At 42.1% G+C, this 23,641-nt stretch overlaps 4 protein-coding genes across 15 annotated transcripts in view; 2 read left to right on the top strand and 2 right to left on the bottom strand.

The window, feature by feature from the left end:
• Position 1: 1 nt before the first annotated feature.
• On the bottom strand, positions 2–1,643 carry LOC108032179 (dimethyladenosine transferase 2, mitochondrial). Its single transcript, XM_017106034.3, has 4 exons — positions 1,115–1,643; positions 925–1,064; positions 552–868; positions 2–495 (listed from the first exon to the last, which is right to left on the bottom strand). Exons 1-4 carry the CDS (start codon positions 1,593–1,595, stop codon positions 69–71), a joined length of 1,365 nt encoding a protein of 454 aa, XP_016961523.1. The 5' UTR covers positions 1,596–1,643; the 3' UTR covers positions 2–68.
• Positions 1,644–1,710: 67 nt separating this feature from the next.
• Positions 1,711–2,646, top strand: LOC108032248 (protein NDUFAF4 homolog). Its single transcript, XM_017106112.3, has 4 exons — positions 1,711–1,965; positions 2,032–2,123; positions 2,182–2,428; positions 2,487–2,646. The coding sequence occupies exons 1-4, from the start codon at positions 1,821–1,823 to the stop codon at positions 2,612–2,614; spliced, it is 612 nt and encodes a 203-aa protein (XP_016961601.1). The 5' UTR covers positions 1,711–1,820; the 3' UTR covers positions 2,615–2,646.
• Positions 2,626–4,077, bottom strand: LOC108031068 (WD repeat-containing protein 61). The gene is made up of 5 exons (XM_017104274.2): positions 3,970–4,077; positions 3,619–3,913; positions 3,249–3,487; positions 3,005–3,192; positions 2,626–2,943 (listed from the first exon to the last, which is right to left on the bottom strand). Exons 1-5 carry the CDS (start codon positions 3,970–3,972, stop codon positions 2,670–2,672), a joined length of 999 nt encoding a protein of 332 aa, XP_016959763.1. The 5' UTR covers positions 3,973–4,077; the 3' UTR covers positions 2,626–2,669.
• A 365-nt stretch (positions 4,078–4,442) lies between these two features.
• The window catches only part of LOC108031398 (F-actin-monooxygenase Mical), a 44,470-nt gene continuing 25,271 nt past the window's right edge, over positions 4,443–23,641 (top strand). For 10 of the 12 annotated variants that reach the window (XR_007764696.1, XR_007764695.1, XR_007764694.1 and 7 more), the window contains exons 1-4: positions 4,443–4,555; positions 5,322–5,348; positions 10,475–10,556; positions 22,356–22,407. The gene's annotated coding sequence lies outside the window, so the exon portion shown is untranslated. Of the gene's footprint in view, positions 4,556–4,815; positions 5,045–5,321; positions 5,349–10,474; positions 10,557–20,689; positions 20,795–22,355; positions 22,408–23,641 lie in introns of those variants that run through there. The other 2 variants (XR_007764690.1, XR_007764691.1) reach the window with 2 other exon arrangements.

Genomic DNA, 23,641 nt, shown 5'->3' with positions numbered 1-23,641 from the left:
ATTTTTCGTATTTAAGTTTATGTTTTCTGTAACAGCTTAACACTAAAACTCAAAGAGAGTATCCAAAACTAGGATCTGGCCTTTCTGCGACTTTTGGCGGGAGTTGGGGCAGGTTCGGCAGGTTCTTCCTCGATCATTTCATCAGCTTCGGCGTCATCCTCCTCTGGCAACGTAACGCCATCCTCTAGGTTTTGTTCGTCATTGGCCGTCTCCAGCTTGAGCAGCGCGTTTTCCAGCGAGGCGAGGAAGGAGCTCTCGCCGTACTCCGGCCACTGACGGAACTGACTGAACAGCGTCAGCATCTGACTAGGCCGGAGATCTCCGAACTGGGTGTAGATGTTGATGCCGGGGTAGTAGTTTCTGGTGCTCATGGAGGTGCTCTGGCAGGAGTACTGTGGCAGCTTCTTGGGCGACTCATCCGGATAGATGGGCGTCACTGCTTCGGAGGCATGTGGATTGATGATTAGCCGAGGTCCGCAGCCGGGCACCCATTTTCTACAGAAATAATAGTCTTAAACCAAAGCCCCTTTACCATTTCTTTGGCTACCTACTCCAAATTCGGTATTATCCTATTTCGTCGGCTCACAAAGTTCTGCTTGATAAAGAACCAGAGGGCGGGCAGATCCTGCGACTGACATAGCTCGTGGAGATTGCGGCGCGGTGAAAACTTCACCAGATACAAGTACTCCGGGTTGATGGAACGCACCTTGACCAACTTGCTGCCCTTGGTGGGACTGAAAGCCGTCTGCTGAGGCAGGAAATCCTCTCGCGGAACCTTGGCAATGAATTGGTGCTCGAAGAGGATCTGGAACAGCACGCTGGTCGATCGGTAAATGAGGTAACCAATCTCATTGTTGCAGGTGAGGTGCTGACAGAGGGAAAGAATATATAATAGCCATCCTTAGAGGTGTTTTGAGTATTTACTATGTAAATGGGCGGCGGTATGGCGAGGATCATCTCACAGCGCCCAAGATTGAAGATGCTGGTCTGGAAGATGAGCGAGTTGATCAAGTGCTTGAAGAAGGGATATGAGCCCACGGCGCCAAAAACCAGCATGTTGACATCTGAAGGAAAATACTGTCAAATATGACCCCAGATGATATCATACGCTCACCATCTGTGAAGGCTTTCTGGGGCACATCATTGAGCAGATCCGCCACTCTGGAGCCTCCGTCCATTTTGTCCATGTAGACCAGCTTCCACAGGTTCACAAAATCCCCGTGACGCACCTTCACACGCTCCGGATAGAGGGTATGCAGCTCCTGAACTCTGGGCATGAAGTGATCCATGCTCTCGAGCAGGATTATCTTGCGGAACTGCGATTCCCTGTCCAGCAGGTGCCGGGTGAAGTGTCCCGCTCCTGGATTGAGTTCCATCACAGTGTCACAGCCGGAGCTCTCGAAATGGGGCTCCAGGTACTGGCTAACCCTTTCGGCGGCCTGGGCATTGGCCAAGTACATGTGAGTGGGCACCTTTTGCTTCCGGTTAAGCAGCTTCTCCGGGAACTCGCCGCTGTAGCGAGCCACCAGCTCCTTCCTGGCCTTGGTGCCATAGTTGGCCCTGGCCAGGGACCAACTGCATCGCAGGGGCAGCATCTCGAGAGATCTTTAATAAACTAAATCGGTGGAAATCAAGTAAAGTTATCTTTTGGTTTGTTTACAAGCAACAGCTGTGCGGTGCGTTTACCAACACTAGTCGATAACAAATCAGCTGTTATCAAAACAAATCACAGCTGCTTGGTTATGTTCATTATTTTTTCGGCTTCCTCGATTTCACGTGAATCTTTCAACAACATAACGTAAATAAAACTAATCTTCGGCATGGGACAGGTGGTTTCCATGGTGGCCCGCCGGGTAAATCGCTTTAATGTGGAGAATCGCGCCCATCGCATTCTAGAGCGCGAGAAACCCACGCCGGCACCCAAATTTGATTCCAATTTGAGGGATATGGAGCGCACCTTAGAATGTGGGTTATAGAAGTTTCTTAAGATATTATTTTTTATAAACTTAATGTTTGCTTTTCCACCCACAGTGGATCCCAAGTTTGTGGACAAACTGAACATGAAGGACTCTAGCTTGGACGGTCGTTTGAAAAACGTTTATGTAACCTCGCAGGATCGATTTGTGGGTTGATGCTGCAGGGAGCTATAATAAAATATATAGTGACAAATATACTTTCCAGATCAAGCGGGTGCAGGAGCGCCAGGCTGCTGAGGCGGCGGCCGACAAGGCGGAGCAGCGACCTCTGCCCCTCGAGCGCAAAACGCCGGATGACTTTGAGTATGGTTATCTGGAGCCCACGCGCATCAGCCCTGGACATTGCACTCTGCGCCAGGCGCTCAAGTTCATCAATGACCACCAGCTGGATCCCGAGTCCTGGCCAGCCAATAAGATAGCCAACGAGTACAAGCTAAAGGAGCCCCTAGTTGGTGAGATTTCAAGAAAAAATACCCCCCAAAGTACACAGACTAATATTTACTCCCCCAGAAAACATCCTACACTACTTCAAAACCTTCAACATGTACATACCCGACCAGAAGTACAAGGATACGATGCTTACTCAAGCCTCTCAGCCTCTCCTACGGGTTAAATCAAGCTCTGAGGGCAATCCGTAAATAAATCACGCTTGTTTTTTGTTTTTAACCTACGCTTTATTGTACGAAATCCGAATCACACAATGGCATTGGGCGGACAATAGTATATGTTCAGGGATTTGTCCTCGGAGGCGGAGGCCACCTTGTCGTTGCCCGGGCTGTAGCGAACGCCCCACACCTGATCAGCGTGCTCGGCGAATGTGTGCAGGCACTTGCGCTCCGAGGTGTCCCAGACCTTGACGCTGCGATCGCTGGAGGAGCTAGCAAAGTGCTTGCCATCCTCGGAAAAGGAGACGCACAACACCCAGGAGGCGTGGCCGGAGAGGGTGCCCACAACATCCGAGTGGGTTCTATAAAAGGGATAACATTTAGTACTGATCCATCATTATCGTGAATGAGATTGTATCATACACATCATAAAGCTTCATGTGCCCATCATCGGAGCCAGTCAGCAGCATCTGGGAATTGGGGGAGAAGCAAAGACTGCGCACGGGCATGGCGTGACCCTCCAGGGTTTGAACCACCTTGCCCGCCGCCACATCGAAAATGGTGATGATTCCATCGATGGCTCCACTGGCTATGTACTTGCCATCCGGACTCTGCAATGGTACACATTTAAGTGTAGGAAAATAAGGACTTACTTGGTAAACCTTACGTAGGCAATGCTAAGCGTGTATTTGCCATTCTGGGCATCCAGTGTCTGCTCAGCCTTTCCCGTTTCCACGCTGTACATGGAGATTTTTCCATCGTTCAGTCCAGATATAACGTATTTGTTGCAGGGCGAGAATCCAACCGTCCAGAGATCAACCGGTCCGAAGCTGAGCAGGTGTTTCTTGTCTCCCGACCGGGCATCCCAAAGGCACATCGTGGAATCCAAGGAACTGCTGGCGATGGCTAAAAGGGGGGAAAGTAAGAATTGGATTTGTCAAGATATTCCTTCGAAGGAGTCAAACTAGGTATCGGGAATCCACACTTTATCCCCAGGTTATATGTATGTAAAGGACTCTTGGAACCCCTTAACTTACTCTGCCCATCGGAACTGACGGCGACGGAAACTACTCCCAGGGCATGACCCTTCAGCTTGTGGCGCAGCTTCAAGGTGTTGTCCTCCCGCAAGTCCCACACTTTCACTAGATCATCCAGACCACCGGTGACTATAAAATCCTTTGGACGCGCCTCCTTCTTGTCGAAATCAAAGGGATTCTCCTCCTCGGGCTCCGTGCCCGCGTCATCTGGATCCGGGTCAGCGGTGTCGCGTCCCCAAGTGCAGGCCCACAGCGCATTGTCGTGGGCATTTTCCTCCTTGTGCAGCAGCGAGAACTTCCAGAGGGAGGGAGTTTGTGATATGCGCCATATCCGTATATATTAACACTTACCATTTTAAAAAGCCGGAAAAATATTTACTTTATGCGAAAGCAGGCTAAAATGTTATCGATAACTCCACATTTGTGCAAGCAGTGTTGAAAAGAGTGCACAGTGGGCACAAAGAGGTAAACCACGGTCAAAATAAAATGAATAAAATATTATAAATGGTAGGTTTAAAATTATTTTTATTTATTTTAATTACAATTTAAGTACACGAATATTTATGAGAAACACTGAAACAAATAAAATGAATGAATAAAAAAAGTAATATTTTAAATATTTGATCATAGTTTTTAACAAGGTGATTAGTATGTGGGAAACATTTTTCTCTCCTTCACCACTACTATCTGAAAATGTGTAAATACAATTAATAAGTTAAATTAAAAATATTTATTAAATTTTTCACTAGTGACGTGTCAGAAACATCGATGGTCGCCAAGAAACATCGATATTTACGATGGTATTGAAGACATCGATGCATCGGTGTTTCTATCGAGGTCTCGCCACCTCTGACGAACGTCGCGTTTTGAAAAACAAATCAGCAATCGACTCGGACGCGAGATCTAAGCGACTCCACCACTCGACTAGCGAAAAAGTGTAAGTGACGGGTGCAATTAGTTGGTCCGCGGTGCAGCGATGCCCGGATTTACCAGTGCGCGGTTATATAATGCGGATATAGTGCGCTCGTAGGACCCCAGCCGCCGCCGAAACGATAGAAAACAAAGAAGCGGACCAACGCGTGTGGTGTTCTGTTTTTCGGTTCTCTCTTTTTTCCGTCGCCGTCGCCGTCGCCGTCGCCGTGAATCGAATATGTATTATTTTCCTCTGTGGATCCGCGTGACTGGAATATATTAATAAACTTTCCCAGTGAAGCCTCGTGTGCGAGTGTGTGTGCGCGGGGGCGGGCGGGTGTGTGTGTGCCCCATGCAGCAGCATATTATTTATCTCCCATATCATATCTCCAGTAAAAATCGAAAAGCGAGTGAATGATTCATTTCCACGGCAGCAGGACTCGCCTATTTGTGCACCAAACCGAAGTGAAGCAGAGGCAACACACATATGCTGCACTTTCCATGTGTTTTCGTGGTGTGTTTGTTTTATTGATTCCCATTCTCCCCTTCTCCGTCCCCCTTTCCACCCAGTTTCTTCCCCTCCCCTCCGCATAACATCTCTGTTCGCGCCTGCCCCCACATCTTCGTTTCCGATTTGGTGTAAACAATAACGGCAACCGGTTTTCGCGTGCAACTTTATCTCCCTAACGCCGCCTTTCCTCATGTTCTTCTTCCTCTTGTCTTTTTCGATTATAATCGCTATCTGCCGTTTCGGAAATGATATATGCAAACCCCCCGAATAAATCAAACAGCTCCAGCTGAATCTGTAAATTATCAAGGTGAGTCTCGAGTCGGCGATCGATAGAGGTGTATTACAATGCCCAGGAGATTTGCATGTTTATGTAATCGCATCTGAATTTTATGCTAATTATCCCACACATGCTAGGGTCTATATCTCTAGGGCCCTTATTCATCCACTTAGAAATGGTAAATCTATTTTAGCTTACGGATAGACCTTTGTATCTATAGAACTTTTAAAAACACTCACATATCTTCAAACAGATACATTGAATACCTTTCGAAAGCCAATAATTAAGGTCGGATCTCATCATAAGTATCTTAAAAGTAACTTAAACAATTTTCATTATAATATCAGCTTATCTTAAAGTTAACCGATAGAGTCTGTATTTCTAGGCCTTTATTCATTCACTCAGAAATGGTTAATCTATTTCACCTTACGGATAGACCTATGTATCTATAGAACTTTAAAAAAACATCCATACATCTTTATGTATTAAAAACCTATCTAAAGCCACAAATTTGTATTAATTTATGAATAATATTAGTATTTTCACTATAATATCTGGTTAACTATTAAAAGTAACTTAATCAATATCTGCTTAACCATTAAAAGTAACAAAACTAATAAATGATCTTTGGAGGATCTACAAATTCTTTTATCTTTAAGAAATGGAAAGTAAGTTAGGGTCTTTCGAGGGAAGTCGGTCGTATCACCGGTAGAGTTGAAGCTCCCCAAACCCCAATGCACACTCCATTCTTCCCCAGCTAACCCATCATGTGTGCTCTTAGCCTTCGCACTAATGTGACTGGAGGATAAGAATAAATGTTTGCCCTTAAGAGGTGCTCCAGAAGCGCCCGAACAAAAAAGAGTGGAAAAACTAGACCATAAACATAAATGCATTTCACAGCTGCCATTAGTGCACAACTTTTCACAATCGGTTGGAAAAGCGGCGCAAAAACCAAGTACGACAAAATGGAAATCCAGGGCAGGCGCAAAAAGAAACTGAAACACAGTGGCAGTGTGAGGAAAAAGCCAAAGCCCAAGCGAATGCACTCGGAAAGTGGATGAAAAACAAACAAAGTTATTAGTTGAGGTGGGAAAAAGCGGATTTGAGATGGGGGGAAATGCGAAGTCAAGTGTGGAATAGCGCTCGCTGGGAAAAGCGTGACAAAGTCAAAAGCAAGGGGCGAAATTGGAGCAATTTGAGTCTGTGTGATATGACATCATTGTAAGGGGCGTCCCAGGGGGCGGGGCGGCCCCTGCCGACAATGACAAGCGTCCAAGTGTTCCGAAAATATTGTGAGCCAAACAAGAAAGCGGTGGGTAGGGGAAATTATTGTCGAGCCAGCACAAAAATGTCATTAGCCTTGACATTGTTTCAAAGAAGTGCAACAAATTACAAGAAACTACCATCCGCAAGAGCGATTCAAATGGGTGAAGTTGTAGTTAGTTGTTAAAAAACAATCGATTTCGGACTAAAATATAATAATAAAATATCTATTAGCTTATATCTCATATAATACAATAGATACTTGAAGCAATTCTTATATGTTTACAAAGTGTAGCTAACCTTTATAAAATTTATTATGGAGTAAAAAGTTTTCATTCAAATATTTTTGTGACAAATAACATTGGTTAATCTTTAGCAAAAAGATCTTGAAACATTTTCTAGGCTTTAGGAAAAAGAATCCCTAGAGATAAGCGTCCTCTCATAATTTTACTATTATGCATTAAAAGGTTTTATTTAAATGATGTTAAAAATATTACATTATCGCTGTAAACTAGACGCTTCAAACCCCTTGAAACCCATTGTGTGGCCTCTCCAGTCTTCAGAGGAAAATAATCCCAAGAGAACCCCAAGTGAGGCGCAATCATGGACATCCTCTGATAACAATATCGCTTGAATAATCGCCATTCGTTGAACCCCGCGAGTATGTAGGAGCATTGACTTCCACGATCGCGTTCTGCTGGCGGTGCAATTTCTTTTACACCAATCAAGGCAACGGGGAAAATGCGATGGCGTCAAGTCATGACATTGCAATGGGCAAAAGCACCAGAACAATGGAGAAGCACTCTTCGGATGCCAGTAGAAAGCAAATGTGCCGCCCCAAACTTTTTGCTTGAGTGCATAAATACTTCTGGCCCGATGGCATGGTCGAAAGCGTATTTAAATCCAGCGATAAGATAGTAGGTGCTATTGCTATTTATAAGTAAATGTTCATAATCAAAGTTATGGGGTTGCGGTCTTCTATCACTTTTTGGTGGGCCGGAATGTTATTTTAAGCCCCAGCCTCGAGAAGCACCTAATTTGGGCTCTAATGGGGGCCTCGTTCTTGGGGGACACGTGTAGAGTGTGACATTTGTTATGAGTGTGCTTTGTGTGAAGTATTTTCATTAGCCATTTCGCTTTGGGCCCCATTTATGGACGTTGGTTCTCGAGAGGCGCTAGTGGTAATAGCAATGGTCATTAGCGTATGCTGGTTAGAGTGTAAATGTAACTGTTTTCCCCCTTACAGATATGTGGGATCAGATATAATTCATCTTTGTCTGCTGAGAATGTCAGTTAAGTTCATTAGAATAATCTAAAACCTTTAAATTAAGGTACAGTGGATGAATAACAACGTGTGTTGGAGTTGTGCAACACTGCCCGCTTTGTAAACCGCTACGCAGCACTTAAACCAAGTGCAACTCTGTTGACCTTTGTACTGGAATGCCATAAAGGGCATTTTTATGACCGCAATGTGTTAACAAGAGGGGCAAGGCATGCATGGTCTTCCTCATTTGAGAAGCACTTGAAAGGCCATCAAACATGACTCCCCCGGGACACGAAACCCGAGAAGGACTCCTCCTATCTATCCGCCTTTCTTCCCCATTAACCCACAAATGGGAAATTGATAGCGTTCCATGCGTTGTGACACTGATAAAATATCAGGCAAATTAGATAAGGTTGCGGCCAAGGACGGGCTTCTTTTTCACTTACTTTTACTTACATATTATTTTAGTTATACGACGCAGGCAGTCTTTTTAAGTCGAGAGAGCGCGTAAAATTGTTTATCTGCTTGCAGACGCCAGAGTTCAGCATTCAGTTTTCCTCGCCAATTTGATTTCTTTTTTCGCATTTGCCATTTGGCGTTTTTGTTGGCTTGCTGGCCTTTCACGTTGATAGGCTTTTGTGTGTTATTAATCGCATTTTTATCGCCACTTTTATAACATATGCCGCGCGGCTGGGAAAATGGGATTGGTCGGTGGGCCTAGCAGAGTTGGGGAGTTTTCGGGCGTCAATTAGCTGTCGTCTGGGCCAGGCACTTTCACAATTTATCAAAAGCACCTCATCAAAGTGTCCACTGCCCGTTTTTAATTTCATGCTTTTCTTTCCTATAGGAGTTTCATTGCTAATTAAAAAGCTGACAGACAGCGCCGTCATCACGATGACCATGACCCAAGTGGGTGAGCTCTTTTGTTGCGCCGGGTTGACTTCGAGTTCGCTTTGTTGTTTGTGCATTTTCTCAATGCAAAAGTTCGCTGCTCCGGTGAATAAGAATTCGCCTGTCTATAATTCAGTTGAGACAACTACATGTGTGCACACAACATGCTACTTTTGTTACGCCCGCCTTTGTGCCGCTGTTTGGGTTTTTAATTTGAGCCTCGATTTTCCAGTTTTCCAGCCAGCCAGCCAGCCAGCCAGCCAGCCAGTCAGGCATTAACTCTGCTCATTTAGCCACTCGGTTTATTCACTCTCAGCCACTCACCCGAGTTCGTTTCATTCATCCATCTATCGCTTAATCAGCCCTTTGCCTTCTAGACCAAGTTTAGGAGCCGGTTTGCGAGCTCTTAATATGATTAAGTTTTTACGCTTCGACAGCTTCTAGCACGGCCCACTCACCTGCTCGACATATTTACACAGCCATTTCCAGGGGCTGTTTGCTTGAAGCTCATGTGGCTGCACTGCATTTCCCCCTAGAAGTTTTTCAATTTCCCAAGAAGTTTACCCTGGAAGGGGCGAGCATTGGGGATTATCCCCGAGCAATGTAACTCCGTGAGGTGTTCCTCGAATTTCGTGTCCTAATTCCAAGTAATTCGGCTATCTTGTTAAAAAATAAGTTCATTAGTCTGTGTACCAGATGTTTGTGCTTACACTATGGGAAAAAGCGTAGAAGTACTTTAGTAGTAGGCTAGAACTGAGATAAAGTGTGCTCGGTTTAAAAGATTTTCAAAATACGAAATCCAGACATCTTCACATCAAGATCCTTCTTCTTGATTTCAAGAACGTTTCTTCTCAAACAAGTTAGAACACCTGATCCTGGCTTTTTGTTTGGCTAGTCCTACATAACTCGAGGTGTTTAAAAAATGCATCGCTAATATAATCAAGTTAGTCTTCATACTAAATAAAAATGCAGTACATTATTTGCAAGCCATAGCTTTTAGTGATTTATTATTTTTTCAATATACATAAAAACAAAGTACACTTTTAGCCCTCGTCTTCCTGGAAACTGCAAGTGGTTTATTGACTAAACACTTTTTGCGATTTATTGATTTGAATCTCCATGCAAACAGCCCCCCAAATGGTTTGCCATTTTCAATTGAAATCAACCAAACAAATTGCATTTGCATGCTCTGTTCCCCGGAGCCGAAAGCGAAGGCCAATTAATGGCAGTGAACAAAACATTGGCTCCTCAATGCAAATTCAAAGTGCTGACAGGCGACAATGTTTGATCGCGCCGAGAGTCGTGGAACCGGGCAACTGGGGAGTAAACATAAACGGATATTTCTAAGTGGAGCTCATGTCATTGGCACATTCCGAAATTCGACATTCGCCGGATGTGCCCCCGACTAATTTTAAAGCGGGTTCTATTTGTTTACAGATACAATTGTATCCGTATATTTTTGGGCACTTTCAAAGTAGCTTGGTCCCATATGATTCACTTTCCCTAATTACTCACGAGCATCAGGGATATATAGATGACGTATTTTAGCCGTAAGTGAAAATCAGAAGATCACCTAAAAACACTTTAAAAAAACTCTAGACATTTAGGTAAATTTTTTCTATGGGCATACAATTTTTAAGTATTCATGTTATTAGTGATCTTCTTCATACTAGTCTTGTTAAGCCAAGTGTTGATTATGCTGAATTTAATCGATACCCTTTCCTCTTTCTGTTTTCAGTGAACTAAAACCACAAGCTAACCAATCATATATTTCGCCTACCCACCACAAATGTTTTCGGCCAGCAAAATCGCTTGTTAAGGTGAGTTGTTCGAAATGTATAATTATATATTGGATTCGTATGCGTATTAGTACAGATTGGCATATGTCAGTGACTAAGAGCGCCACATATAATGGGACTGATAATTGCTGTTGGACAAGAGGCCTTGGTTTTTGGTAGGGGGTTTGCTTAGACCAGATTAGATAAGGGGATGTAGAGCTTTATGAGCTAACAATGCAGTTTTGAAAGATACATTTGAATTTTACAAGATATGATCTATAATCTAGCGATGCCAGTTTCAGAGATATATTTAAATTATAAATTGGCAATATCTTAGGAAGAAGTGGCTAAAAATAGTCCGATATATTAGACAATTTCCGTTTCCGCTGGATGATATGGTTTTTGATCAATTCCGAGCGTCAGGTGCAGCTGGATTTCTAAGTTGTGACACCTGCACTCGGCTATCAATACTGGCCAGCCGGCTAGACTGCCTCATAACCCTGCCTCATGCATTTTTAATTGGCAAACGCTGCTCGACACCCAATGAAAAGTTGTCTTTTATTGGCCAATGGCCAACATGAAAAGGGCAAAGTTTATTGGGACAATAATACAATCGAACTGGGGAATCGGCAATCGGCAAGAATCGAAATCTAAACCCGGCCAGAACTATTTTTAATTATCCCCCAGCATTGGGCTTTGACAGTTTCAGTTTCAATTTCTAGCTGCAGTTTCTCGGTTTATTCAAATTGATTGAGGCACCACCCACAGCAAAGCCCACCCATTTTTCACGGCTCGTGGGGGAAAATAGAATAAAATTCCTAACAAGAAATTAAAATCTAAACATCTCTAACAGACTCTATAAACACGAGCCGAAAAATAATGAAAGAGGAAAACTTTCATCGGTGGAAAATTTGTGTAAAATGTATTCTGCCCCTTTCTTCTTTCGCTTTTTTTGGGGTTTTCGGTTTTTGCTTTTTGCGGCGGCTGCTAATTTTAGCGTGAAGAAAGCTGATTGCATGGGGCATTTGTATTTCGGCTCTTCAATTGCCATTTCATTTATATTTTTAATTACGCAGAGCGATCTAGAGAGAGTTCTCCCCCGCGCCACTAGATGTTGTGGCTCTTTTATGTGCAATTAATTTTACAATTTGTCAGAAAAAAAACAGAACCACTATTCCCGTAATTTCACTTATTATTTTGTAGCTAAATTTTAATTTTAGTTGTTGGCGTTGTTTTTGCTGCCGGGGATTGTAATTAGCTTTGTGGTGGGTTTATTGAACTGTGGGTTGAGCACTCGAACAGCAAACAAAACACACACAAAACACAAGTTGTGGCACACATCGGACATGTTTATGCGTTTCGAGCTATTTACGGCCAAAGGTCCCGGCCACAAAAAATATTGATGTTTCCATAGACATGCCCAGTTCATGGCCATATGGTGGAAATTCTATGGTTTAGGTAGTTCCACGGTTTTGTGTGTGTTTTCCCCTTCAGGCGAACTGGTTTGCTGATCCAATAACTCCCACGAAACGGCGATTATGTTGGTCAATGTGCTTTGTTTTTGTGGCCAGAACAATTTTAAATCAATTTTTAAATTGCAAATGCTTATAATTTAAGTTGATTTGGGCCTCAACGTATAATATTGAATTATATCGATGATTTGTGGAATTCTCAAACCTATTTATTTTTAAATCAAACTCACACTGTATCCACATCATTGCGTTTCCTTTGTTGTTTCCAGTTTCCTTGTATATGGCCGCAATTAAAATTTCAAAGCAATGTAGAACAAACAAATCTATTATCACCTGCTGAAAAAGCAACAAGGCGAACGCGATTCAGCGAATACCATTTCCTTATCTATAACATTTGTAGTTTAATTTAATGATCGGCGCCTATTGCAGGCGAACGCAGCTCGTATAGGGGTTCCTCACCCTAGCCTTATAAGGCCTGCCGTCCGACCCACTCTCATTAGTCGCCCATTGAAATCGCACACCGCTGATAACGATTGGCGATTGGAAATCGACCTGCGGAAGGTGTTGATGCGATAAGCACGTCGCATTTGGAGCGGCCAAACCTTGACCAACTAAATTGGGGCTAATGAATCAGCTGACTGATCACGAATCGACTCTCCGATCCATATAAGGTGCTGGGGATCGTCGGTTTCGAAAGGTATTTTCCTTTGCTGCCGCCGCCGTAGTCGCCTCGCTTTTCCAATCGGCAAACGCAAATCCAATTATCAATCCGATCAATTGGAAAGTCGGGGCCGAGGCAACCGCAGTCCAATAAACGGGGCGTGTCAATGCAATTAAGGATGGCAGAAGGGCGGATCGATTTGGGTTCCGTTGAGGAAAGTGAACCCCGGAGCCGAATGCACCGAGCGAAACTCTATGATCAATTTGGGAAGAGAAAAATCTTGTTATTTAGTAATAAATGTTATAGTAGGAGTGATTTGGCTTAGTTGTAAATAGTAATGTGGTAGGTTCATTATTAAACTTTTTATCTAGAATCCAATATTATTATGTTATATTTTATTGTATTTTAAAAATACCTTTGGTATTTTAATTGGTTATATGTTTTTTTCTATAGCAAGAGATGTATGTTTGAGGTTCTTAACTTAAAAGCACCAGTAAAATTCTTAGAGTTATAGAATACTCCCGGTAGATGTGAAAATAGAGGTTTTCGATAACCTTTTGATTAGGTGTGCTATTCTATTTTCCTCATGGAGCTCTCCTTAAATCGTTCCCCATCTCTGGATGCTTCGCTGCCTCGTGCCTAGGAAACAAGTTTCGCCCCTCTCTCTCTTGCGGCATCTGGCCGTCTCTTTCGGCTCTTCTGGTTGCGCATGAATCACTTTTTGTTTTGGTACGCCTCGGCTGTGCCCGGTGTTTTGTCTTTTCGAAAGGTAACTAAACTATGTACACACAGCGAGGCACAGTTAAAGGGCTTTTGGGGGCTTGGGGCCGGTGGATTCCAGAGGCGGAACCCGGAGAAATTGAGTTTATGACGTTTGCACTTAACCCCCAGTGGAAAACATGGCACAGTTATCATTCGTTAGCTCTCTGGCCAGCAGCGGAAGTTTGTCGGTCGAGCGTGAATCGATCCACGCAGCTCGCTCGGCACTCGTCACTAATTCATTCACTCCGCCGTTTGCCCAGGCGGCCAGTCAGTCAGTCACTCAGTGGAATTCGGTGTTTCTGAATTGTTTTCCATTTCGTTTTTATTTGCTGCTTGATTGCATTGCCAGCGGATATTGGCAATGCAACTGGGAGAGCCCCCACCCGAACCCACACATCCCCTAATGCTGGCTCTCGAGAGAACTGCGGACTGAGTGGCCTTTGTAATCCCGGATTCAATTTCCGAAAGGTCCTGTATGGTTAACACAGAGCCTAAACTGGTCCATTTCACTGCAGGATTTAAATTTACCAGCATCAGAATGGATGGTTTGGTTAGAAAAAAGATAACTTTTTGACTTGATTGAAATATATATTGGTATTATTTTTAACATTAACTTAACCGAGGGTTAGGTAGACAAGTTCGTTTGCTTTTAGAAAGGAATCGTAAAGCAAACATTTTACCCAAGTGTCACTTTAAATTGTTTCACTTTTTAATGGCCTGGCCAAAGTGTGTTGATAAAATTCAATAACCAAAAGCGAAAGAGAACTGAAAATGTGCAGCCGTCACTGGTTCACGGTCAACTCGTGCGCCTAATGACAGCCAGCGATTTTCGGGCGCATAATTACGCCAGCGAATACAACAAAAGTGGCTAAGAGAGAAACACGGGTAACCACTGCAAGCAACTGTTTCATTTACATTGCGCAGAGTCATGGAATCTGGTCAATGAATCGAACAGAAATGCTCCTCATGGCAAAAAATAAAATAAAAAACGAAATAGAGAAAAAACCCAAATTGCCCAGAGCACGCCAACACACACTCCACGATAACCAAGAAGTCTACACACGCGATGGCAAATCTTGTATGGAACACTGTATAGGTGCCACGCCCACACCCCAAACAGGGCTTATAATGGCCAAATTTATTGACCACAAAGTAGCACCAAGACCGACGAACAAAAAGGCTAAAACCAGCACAAAAATCCGGGGAACCATGTGGGCAGGTGTCTTTACTCTCTGTCTGAGTGCCTGAGTGTGTGGGTGGCTGGCAAGCGCCAAGAGTTAACCATTATTAACAGTTTATTAAAAACAACTCAAGTGGTCAAGGTAAATAAAAAGCAGAGAGATCAAGCTAAGCCGAAGCACGTGCTGCCAAAATGTGGGCCAGAAAGAGCACACCAAATAGCAAACAACCTTAAATGGTAATGAAATAGTAATCAGTTAAATGTATAAAGTTGTGCTGATATTGGTAGTTCACTTTAAATGTCTGGTTATGGGTTTTATAAGTATTTTGAAAAAAACCTTTGATTTAAAACGACTAAAGTGCATCATGTTGTATGAGTAATTTTTAAGAGTCTTAAGTTCTTGAATATAGATGAAAATATCAGTTAAATGTATAATGTTTGTGGGTATATTGGAATTATACTTAAGATTATGAGTTATAGTACCATTTTTAAATAACCCTTTAATTTAAACACCTAATATATCAGGCTGTTTGGAAAATTTTAAAGAGTTTTTAGTTCTTGAAAAACTGCAAAGCCATCATGTCGTATCGTTTTTTTAAACCAAGAAATGGTAGTTTCTTTAACATCACACACACTACACCACCTTTCTTTCCTCGACATCATGCAACATTGTACACCGTGTCGTATGAGTAATGCGAGGCATTTAGAAAGCGAAACTTCGCCACTACAAAGAGCAGCATTCCTGGGCAAATTGCAAATGCTAAGTGAGAGTCGCAGCATCTAACAAGATTCTTAACGCACATGCACTCTCAAGAAAAGAAAGAGACGGGGAGATGAGCTAGAAAGAGCCGGCACTATTTATCGATTTCGGTTTCAGGCAAAACTCGTTGCTCTCAGCCTCGCAAATCAATTACGCAATTTTGCTCTCAAGCGATTATATATTTAAATGAAAACATTTTCTCATGGCAGCCAATTTGATAAGTGGAAAAACGCTCATCAATCCGTCAGTCGACCGCTCCATCAGTCTGTCAAGGCACAGAACTTTCCTCAATATTTCATCTAACGAAAGTTCACTGACTTTGTTGTTCGACCAGAAAAAAAGAATAAAGAATGTCTGACCCAAAAAAAGAAACTCGGAAAATGTGCGTTGATGTGCGGACTGTCAACGGAACATATATATACTATAGTAACAATAACCACACAAAACATAATGGTACATCAAGAAAAATAATGATAAATAATGGTGATCAAAGCTATGGAACAATAGAATAATAATAGGTAATAATAAAATATTTTAAAAACAATAACGAGTAAACCGAATTTGCATTTAAAATTTAAAAAAGATCAAATATTTATCTACTAAAGAGTTGTATTTTTTTTCTGTGTAATGATGATGGGTATTATGAGGCTGCTGATTAGACGGGCAGCCCCGCCAATGAAATGAAACTTTATCGGATTAAATTTATGACAATTTGATGGACATTGGTCGAGTGCTGAAAAGAGGGGGTCCATGAGTTGATTCAGTTACAGTGGGGCAATCAAAATTCCTTTCGGAACGCATGTTGCTACTTCGGCCGATCGTTTGGGCAACTTCCTTGAAGTTTATGGCGTGTTGCGTGCCTCTAACTTCCCGAGGCATGAACGAAAAGTGTGTGGGGAAGTTGCACTCTTCGATGTGTGCTTGCCCCACATTATATGGCTACATGGCTCGGCCAGATCTCTGCCAGACCTCGCTGCGTTTTTCATTTCTCCTCTAGAGCTGCTTGACAGTCCATCCACCAGGCCGTCCGCCTGTCCAACTGCCCGACTGCCTGCCTGTCGTGTGCTCACTCAATTAGCGCTCAGAGGACCGAAACAGCAACTGAAAACTATAGCAAACGCAGAAACTATTGCAGCGGCCCGAGGATTGTGCAAATATTTGCGCTTTTGCACAAACTGCAAATGAAATTGTCTAACAACAGGCCTCGAATATGTTCGAACCGTCCAACATCGCCGGGCGGCTTCTGCTGCGGGTGAGGATGGTGATGGCGATGGTGTTGCATTTGCCGTTGCAATGAAAATGCCAGCCGACTAAGAAATCGAATCAAAATAACTGCAGCGCCAAAAAATGCTTGAATATAAATAAAATTGAATGTAAAAATAGTTGCAGTTGCACTTTAAAACGGATGGCTTTGTTTGGTTGGTTAGCTTTCGACTGAGATTGTATTTCGTCAGCTCATCTTAGTACAAAACATAGAAATACCAAAGTTTTTAAAGTAACAAGTTGATTAAGAAGTATAGATGATTTGATAAAATAAATAAAATAGCTTGCAAATTCCTTTGAAGTGAGAATGTTTTGTGTAAAATATTATTTTCAAATTTTTATTTGAAGTGTATCTTTTTAAGAAGTCACCTAATCGTTTGGCAAATTAGCTACTTAATAGCTGGCATTAATAGACACTGGCAATTCTGTTGTCATCGCAGAACTCCCAGCAATGTTTTATATGAATCTACGATATTACTCATACGCCGTGTGTGCGGTCGAGATTTAAAGGCAATTCCAAGGAAAACAAGGCAATACGAAGCGATTAGATAAGCAATATGAGTCGCAATTTCACAAAATCTCAATTAAATATAAATCGTTTTGATCACCTTGGGGAAATTGTGTCTTATTAATATGGAGAAGGAAATAGCAAGTTTTCCTCGGCTTTCCTCGTTCTCCGAGGAAGTGTGGAAAGTGAAATCCGATGAGACATCTGCTAACAACTTGCCTCGTACTCTGATATTCATGGCACACAAGTGCCAATTGCTGAGCAAATTAATGCCGAAATGGCAGCTGGGGGTGGCCAAATGGACGAACAAACACGTTTGGCAAACAAATAAACAGGCAGCTGGCTAACATACGAGGGCAATTGGCAAGGCGATATCAGAGGCGAAATCCCGGCCACTTGACACTTGGTTTGTTTGCTTGCTTGTTTGTTTTCATTTTCATTACCAATAAATGTTGGCCCGTTGATATCGAGCTGCGATCAGCGCCCCTGGAACCGCCGCACATGGCGACATCGCCTCGCTTTTCCAATGAAAACGCGAGTGCGGCGCGTCCAATTTTGGGCACTCACTTTCCTGGCGTTGAGCGTTTTCTCATCCGCTGGCCATATGAGCTGGGAAACTCGCCGTTGAGCCTGGCAGGCCGACATTTAGCCAAGGATGTTTTGCATTGCAATGGCAATTCATCAACACCAACAGATTTGTCATGCGGCAGACGCATAATTAAATACTTTCACCTGTGCGCCAAGCCATCAACCCGGCATGTGTGTACATTGCGCACAGGTACACCTGCAATTCAGATACAGATGCAGATGCAGAGGCATTTTCAACATTTTCATGGCCAACCCCAAGCTGGCGGAGCCAATGCACTAAAAATAGGCGCATTGCCTTTGCGAGAGACACATTTTCCTAATAGCCGCACTTCACGCACGCCCAAAGAGACACCAAAAAGCGAAAAAGTCAGGGACAGGTGACTTTTTCGCGGTGCCCAGGAGTAAATGCGTGAAAATCGCAATTTTCCACCTCGGGCCTTGGCACTTGCGGTTTGCTTTTGCCGACTTTCTGCGTGAGTGGTCTTAAGACATCGCCCCGAGTGCCGAGAGTGTAAGTGATCCTGCCATATCTAAGATTGCAGTGCTAATGCATTTAGTTGACAGGTTTGTTTGGAAGTCATGAAACTAAAACGAACTCTTTAAAATTACAAAATATGGTATCAGGTCGATAAAGAGTGCGATAAAGCCCATTGGTGTTTATAAAAAAGTTTGGTTTGACACTGTTAGGCAGAATATATTTAGTCAAAAGAAATAAGACCCATTTTACTGTATTCTGCCCTATAGGTTAGATTTAATAATACTTTTATCTATTTTTCACACTTTTATATCTTCTCCAAATCTGGAATTACAACCCCAGTCCGTCGACTTGTAAATAAAACATCCTCACTAAAAGCTGTGAGTTGTTAGAACTTGTTTGAGGTCAGAAGCGCTTTGAAGAAGCTGCAGTGCCCCATCCTTGAATGGGGTTTATTTAGACGCAGTGTTTACACTAAAGTCGGAGGCCCAGCCCGCGGGCAGCTGGGTGCATCGAGTGGGCCCCGTATCTTGCGGATCGGCAGAACAGCACCGCTTGGCAGATACATTTTCTTATTTTGCTGTTATTTTTAAACAAAGTACACCATCCAAACTCTCTGCGTTGGCAGTGCAGGCATCTTGATGTGTGTTTATTTTCTGTGGCGCATTTGTTTGTTGGCTCCGCCTTTGTGTATCTCAAAGATACTCAATCGCCGACGGGGCCGGAAAGTTTGATGATGAGCGGCGAAAAGAAGAAAACTGAATATTGTGTTTGACACGGCCCAACATTTGACACAAAAGCACCGGAGAGATGCCGGGAGACCCGAGAGATGCGGCAATGAACTCTGCTCAATGAAAGTGCAATTAAGTGCAGGCAATCGCTAATTACATTTATCGCTCACATGTTAATTATGCTGCGGTGGGGAGCGGATGGTATGGCATACTATAAGATAGCTTGTGTGTCTGGCAGGGGCGAACTCTCGGGAGGTCAATGATATAACCGATGATTAACTGCCGGCATTGTGGCAGAGTCTCTCTTCTTTTCTCTCCTTCTAGATCTGCCTGTGCACTGCAGCTAAAGGTCAGGTCACCCATCTATCTTCTCAGCTCAGGGCGAAGCCGTATCTCACGTTGGTCATCTCTGTAGAGATACTTTATCTTTATCTCGCTGTCTGCCGTATTTGTCTTTGTTTTGTTGGTTCTTCGCTTGTTTGGTTTATAACGTGCCATAGACTTCCCAGCGTGCAGCTGCCGTATTTTGAACGGGTTAAACTAGCTTATGAATCTGGCAAAATAGTAACGCTAATTACTCACAGCTGGAGTAGAAGGCAAACAGAGATAAACGTAAAGTGAAACAGAAAGTGGAGCACATCGCTGGCTATCTAAAACTTTGTCAACTTTTATTGTTACTCTCAGAATAAATATGCAAATTTGCATTGGGCAAATATTGCGGCTAAAAATTTCTATTGTTAAGTTTTTATTGCAAAAAGTGTTATTTAAATGTACTATTTACGGGATTTGATTTGTTACGAATACATTTTTAATTTAATATTAGCGAAGTACTCGAGTTACCAAACTATATTAAAAAGTTATAATTCACTGGTTTTATATTTCCTCAGAAAATTCTTTTTCTTTTTGTCAAAAAATGGTGGAGTAACTTCAACTGTTTTTTTTAAGAGGTTCTATTCCGTGTGGCAACACTTTAAAATTCTACACCTTACTTTTTTCAGATTTTGCTTTTTATAGATATCATCGAAAAAATAACATACTTATGTTAACATTTGTGTAAAAACAATTTGGGTGCGGTCTAACATTGTGGCGAATTTGGTTGGCCGCAAGCACATACTCATTTATTGGGCCCAAATTCGCCATGGCAAAGCTTCGAGTTATGGGCCAACTGTAAGAGCCACGAATTGAATATGGGAAAAAGTCTGTGGCGGCGCAACTAGTGAAAGCGCCAACTTGCAGTAAAAAAAACATTTTGGCTCGGTTTTCCTTAAGGCTCCCAAGACTCGGGGCCAACCAGCCTGCAATCATATTTCACCTTAGCCTGGCCAAGAGTTTGCTGCACTTGTCGTAGTCGTGGTGTTTTTTTCCTTTTGTTGCTGCTGCGGTGGCTATAAAAATAACTGAACACTTGCCATTGCACACTTGGCCAAGTTTGGCAACTTTGGACGGCTGCTGCGGCAACCAGCGAACCAAACCAGCTAACAACAAAACGAGTTGTGATGTGGCCGTTGTTATTGTGTTTGCATGCCAGCATTTCTGGCTATATATCTATTATTTTTGGTTTTTCTGTGGAGTCTATCCCCATTGGCAACATTTAATTTCATTCATTGCAGCGGCAAACGGCAGCCGACAAAATTGCCAAAACTGCCAGAAAGGAGACGCAAACCTTTTGCTGCTATTTGTGGAAGTCCTCCGCAGGAGTTACATTAACTTTGACACAAAGTAGGCTTGAATTATTGTAAAAAAAACATATGTAAACAATTTTTTTTTAATTTTAGGCTAACTAACTTGCTAAATACATTTTACAAAGGCAGGACAACCTAAGAAAAAAGAGCCTAAAGCCTAAAACATATTTTGGAACTTATATATTACGCCATTTTTAGGTATGCTTATTTATATGACTAAATAATTCCAGTTTTATATAGAAAAAATAAAATTGATCTACCTCCATCAAATTTACGGCTTTTAGGATCTTCAGCTATAAACATTCTGCATTTCATGGATGTTGGTAAAGAATTCAGCAAATACCATAATCCTTACTTTATGACTAAATAATACTGGGTCCATTTGTTCACAAAAATCCTGATAGGAAAGTACAAATACCACCCAATATTTTATTGAGTACTAATAATTTTCTAACAATGTTAAAAACTTTTGGGATTTATGCCTTTAAATATTCTGCATACTTCTTTATGAAAGGGCATTTTCATTTCACTCTCTTAAATGCAATTTTCTCCAATTTTACGTCTGTGCGGTTAGCCACGTGATTTTGTGTTTTGGGTTTTCTTTTCTTTTATTTTTTGGCCATTTCCTTTTCGACCGTGTCTGTGGCCTGTTTTGGTTGGGGATTTTCAGTGTTTTCCGCTGGGGACCGGGGATCCGAAGTGTTTTATTCATCGTCAGTCGTCTAGCGTCATCGTCTTCGTATCCAAGTGACTTTAATGCCATTTTCGTGCCCGGCTGTTGCTTTGAATAAATGCCCAGTCGTACGTAGTTTTTGCAAGTTGTTGCAGTTTTAACTGCTCGCGAGGGTCTTGGAGTCCATGCGAAACTCACTAGGAATGGGTTTTGGATTGGATTGGAGAACGGGGGCCTGCAGGTAGAAGGATGTGGTAATTGCCATGTGGTAGCCGTCGTTACCTAAGCAGGTGTTTACGTCTGCGATTTTGTTTGTTTACCTTGTCTGCTATTGCAATTGAACATGCAATAAATAGTTCTTGCAATCTGTCGTACTCAATCTCGTTTTGGTGGAGACCTTGCCCATATTTCGCATTTAATATACGAATTGGGTTTGAATTCAGATCAGTGCATTTTATGTAGAAAATAGTTCGTTATTGGCCTTACCTTTAAAAAGTTTTCTTTTCATCTGTAAAAAGGAGTTTAAGGCTCAACATTTTTTTTGTTATTAAAAAGATGATAACCGTATAAGAAAATTAAATAGGGACAAAAAAGTGAGTTAACCACTTCGGTTGTTTTTGTCAATTATAATATTTTTACACCTAATAATTGTTTTTAAAAGGGGTTTGCCGTATTCAGTACATAAAAAACTATTGTTATATATTTAAAAAAATATATATAAAATATTCCAAAGTGTATTTATTACTTCGGTTCATATTTTTAAACGCATTTATTATTAAACGATTTTTGCTTTTGCATAATTGTCTTGGTGGCCCACGCGACTCACACACAGCCTGAAATCCATCATAAGCCCAAAGACATTTATAAATTGGTTTTCAGTCGTTGTTGCTGGTTTCGCCGCTGTCTGAGATATTCGCACAGCCCACATGATTATAATGGAGGTCCGCGATATCTTTAATTGGCCTCAACATTGAAATGTCACACCAGTTGGTAGCATAATTAGAGACAATAAATTTACCTCATAGCCATTTCCACTGCATTTTAAATGGACTCGATCTAAATATATCAAACTTCCTTTTCTTACAGTTAATGCTGCATATATGACAGGCCCACACGACATCGACAACGACTGAGACACGTAAGTTGAGTGTGCAATTAAACCCCGCAAAGATAGAATATTTATGTAAATTTCCACACACAATTTGTTGTTTATTAAATTTGTTTCTCCACGAGGAGAACTCTGTCCGGGCCTGACCCCGATCCCAGTTGTAAGGCAAAAGTGGAGCGGACTGAGAGGGCGGAATGGGGGAGTGAGTGTGCCACGCCCGGTTTAGTTCTTTTTTCCTGTGCAGGCGGCATATATATTTTTTATTTATTTAAATATGGGTTGAAGAGAACAGGAAGTGAGTTCTATGAAAGAAATGACACACTTTTTGCATACAATCAGGTCTTAACTATTGTAAATTAGAGGTAGCCCGCTAAAACCTGTCTAGATTTTTCTTTAATAATTAAAAAAAATTAAGATGGTAAATGGTAGATTCTTCTGACTATCAAAACCCATCTACATGTCAAAAATGGTTTGATTCGGGCCATGAATGAAAAAGTTATAACGAAATAAAGTCTTCCATTTTATAAACAGCCGATTTGCTACATGCATATCTCCATCTCCCTCGCACACCCTTGAGATGAGAAACGGGTATCTTGTGTTAATACATTAGCATGTAAAATCGACGCTGATGCCATCTCTATGCCAACTGATGGCAACGGTTGGAGGTTTCTAAAAGGATTATCCGCAAAGGATGCCGCTGTGCCGCAAGGAAATTGAGTTCTCCTCCTTTCTTCCTTTCACCGATGATGTCATTTGAAGGCGCCGGCAGTCATAAAATTGATTTTGCATTAAAATTCGTTTAACAAGCAATTTCGCTTGCGTAAGGTATAAAAATCTAGAGGGTAGGCACTTGGAATCAATTAAATCACTATTTATATATAAACATACATATATCTGCGGGATGTGTATTTGTTAGTGCAAAAAGTTGAAGGCGCCTCGCAGATTTTCCCCTCATCTCTCTCATTTGGGAAAATGTTTGGCTCGTGGCTGCGAGTTGGCCAACCGCATCGTTTGCTGACCCAATTTTCGCTGGCTAAGAATAGCGAAAAATGTTAAAACGAATGCTGCCGCCTATTCGAATATCTTTCTGCCTCGGATTACACTCGATGGTGCAGCAGCACTGTATGTTTAACTCTCTGCCAAGTGACAGGCCAACTTTCTTGTAAAAGAAACACTATGTTCTTAAAGTTTTCAACTCAACTACAAAACAAGAGAAATGGGCAAGTGAGGTATGGTCAGGGTGTCTCAGTATATTCGATATTTA

This window comes from Drosophila biarmipes, chromosome 3R, assembly GCF_025231255.1.
Source record: "Drosophila biarmipes strain raj3 chromosome 3R, RU_DBia_V1.1, whole genome shotgun sequence".
NCBI classification, from domain to species: domain Eukaryota; kingdom Metazoa; phylum Arthropoda; class Insecta; order Diptera; family Drosophilidae; genus Drosophila; species Drosophila biarmipes.
The sequence above is the reverse complement of the archived record's forward strand: the minus strand, read 5'-3'. Positions and strand labels throughout refer to the sequence as shown.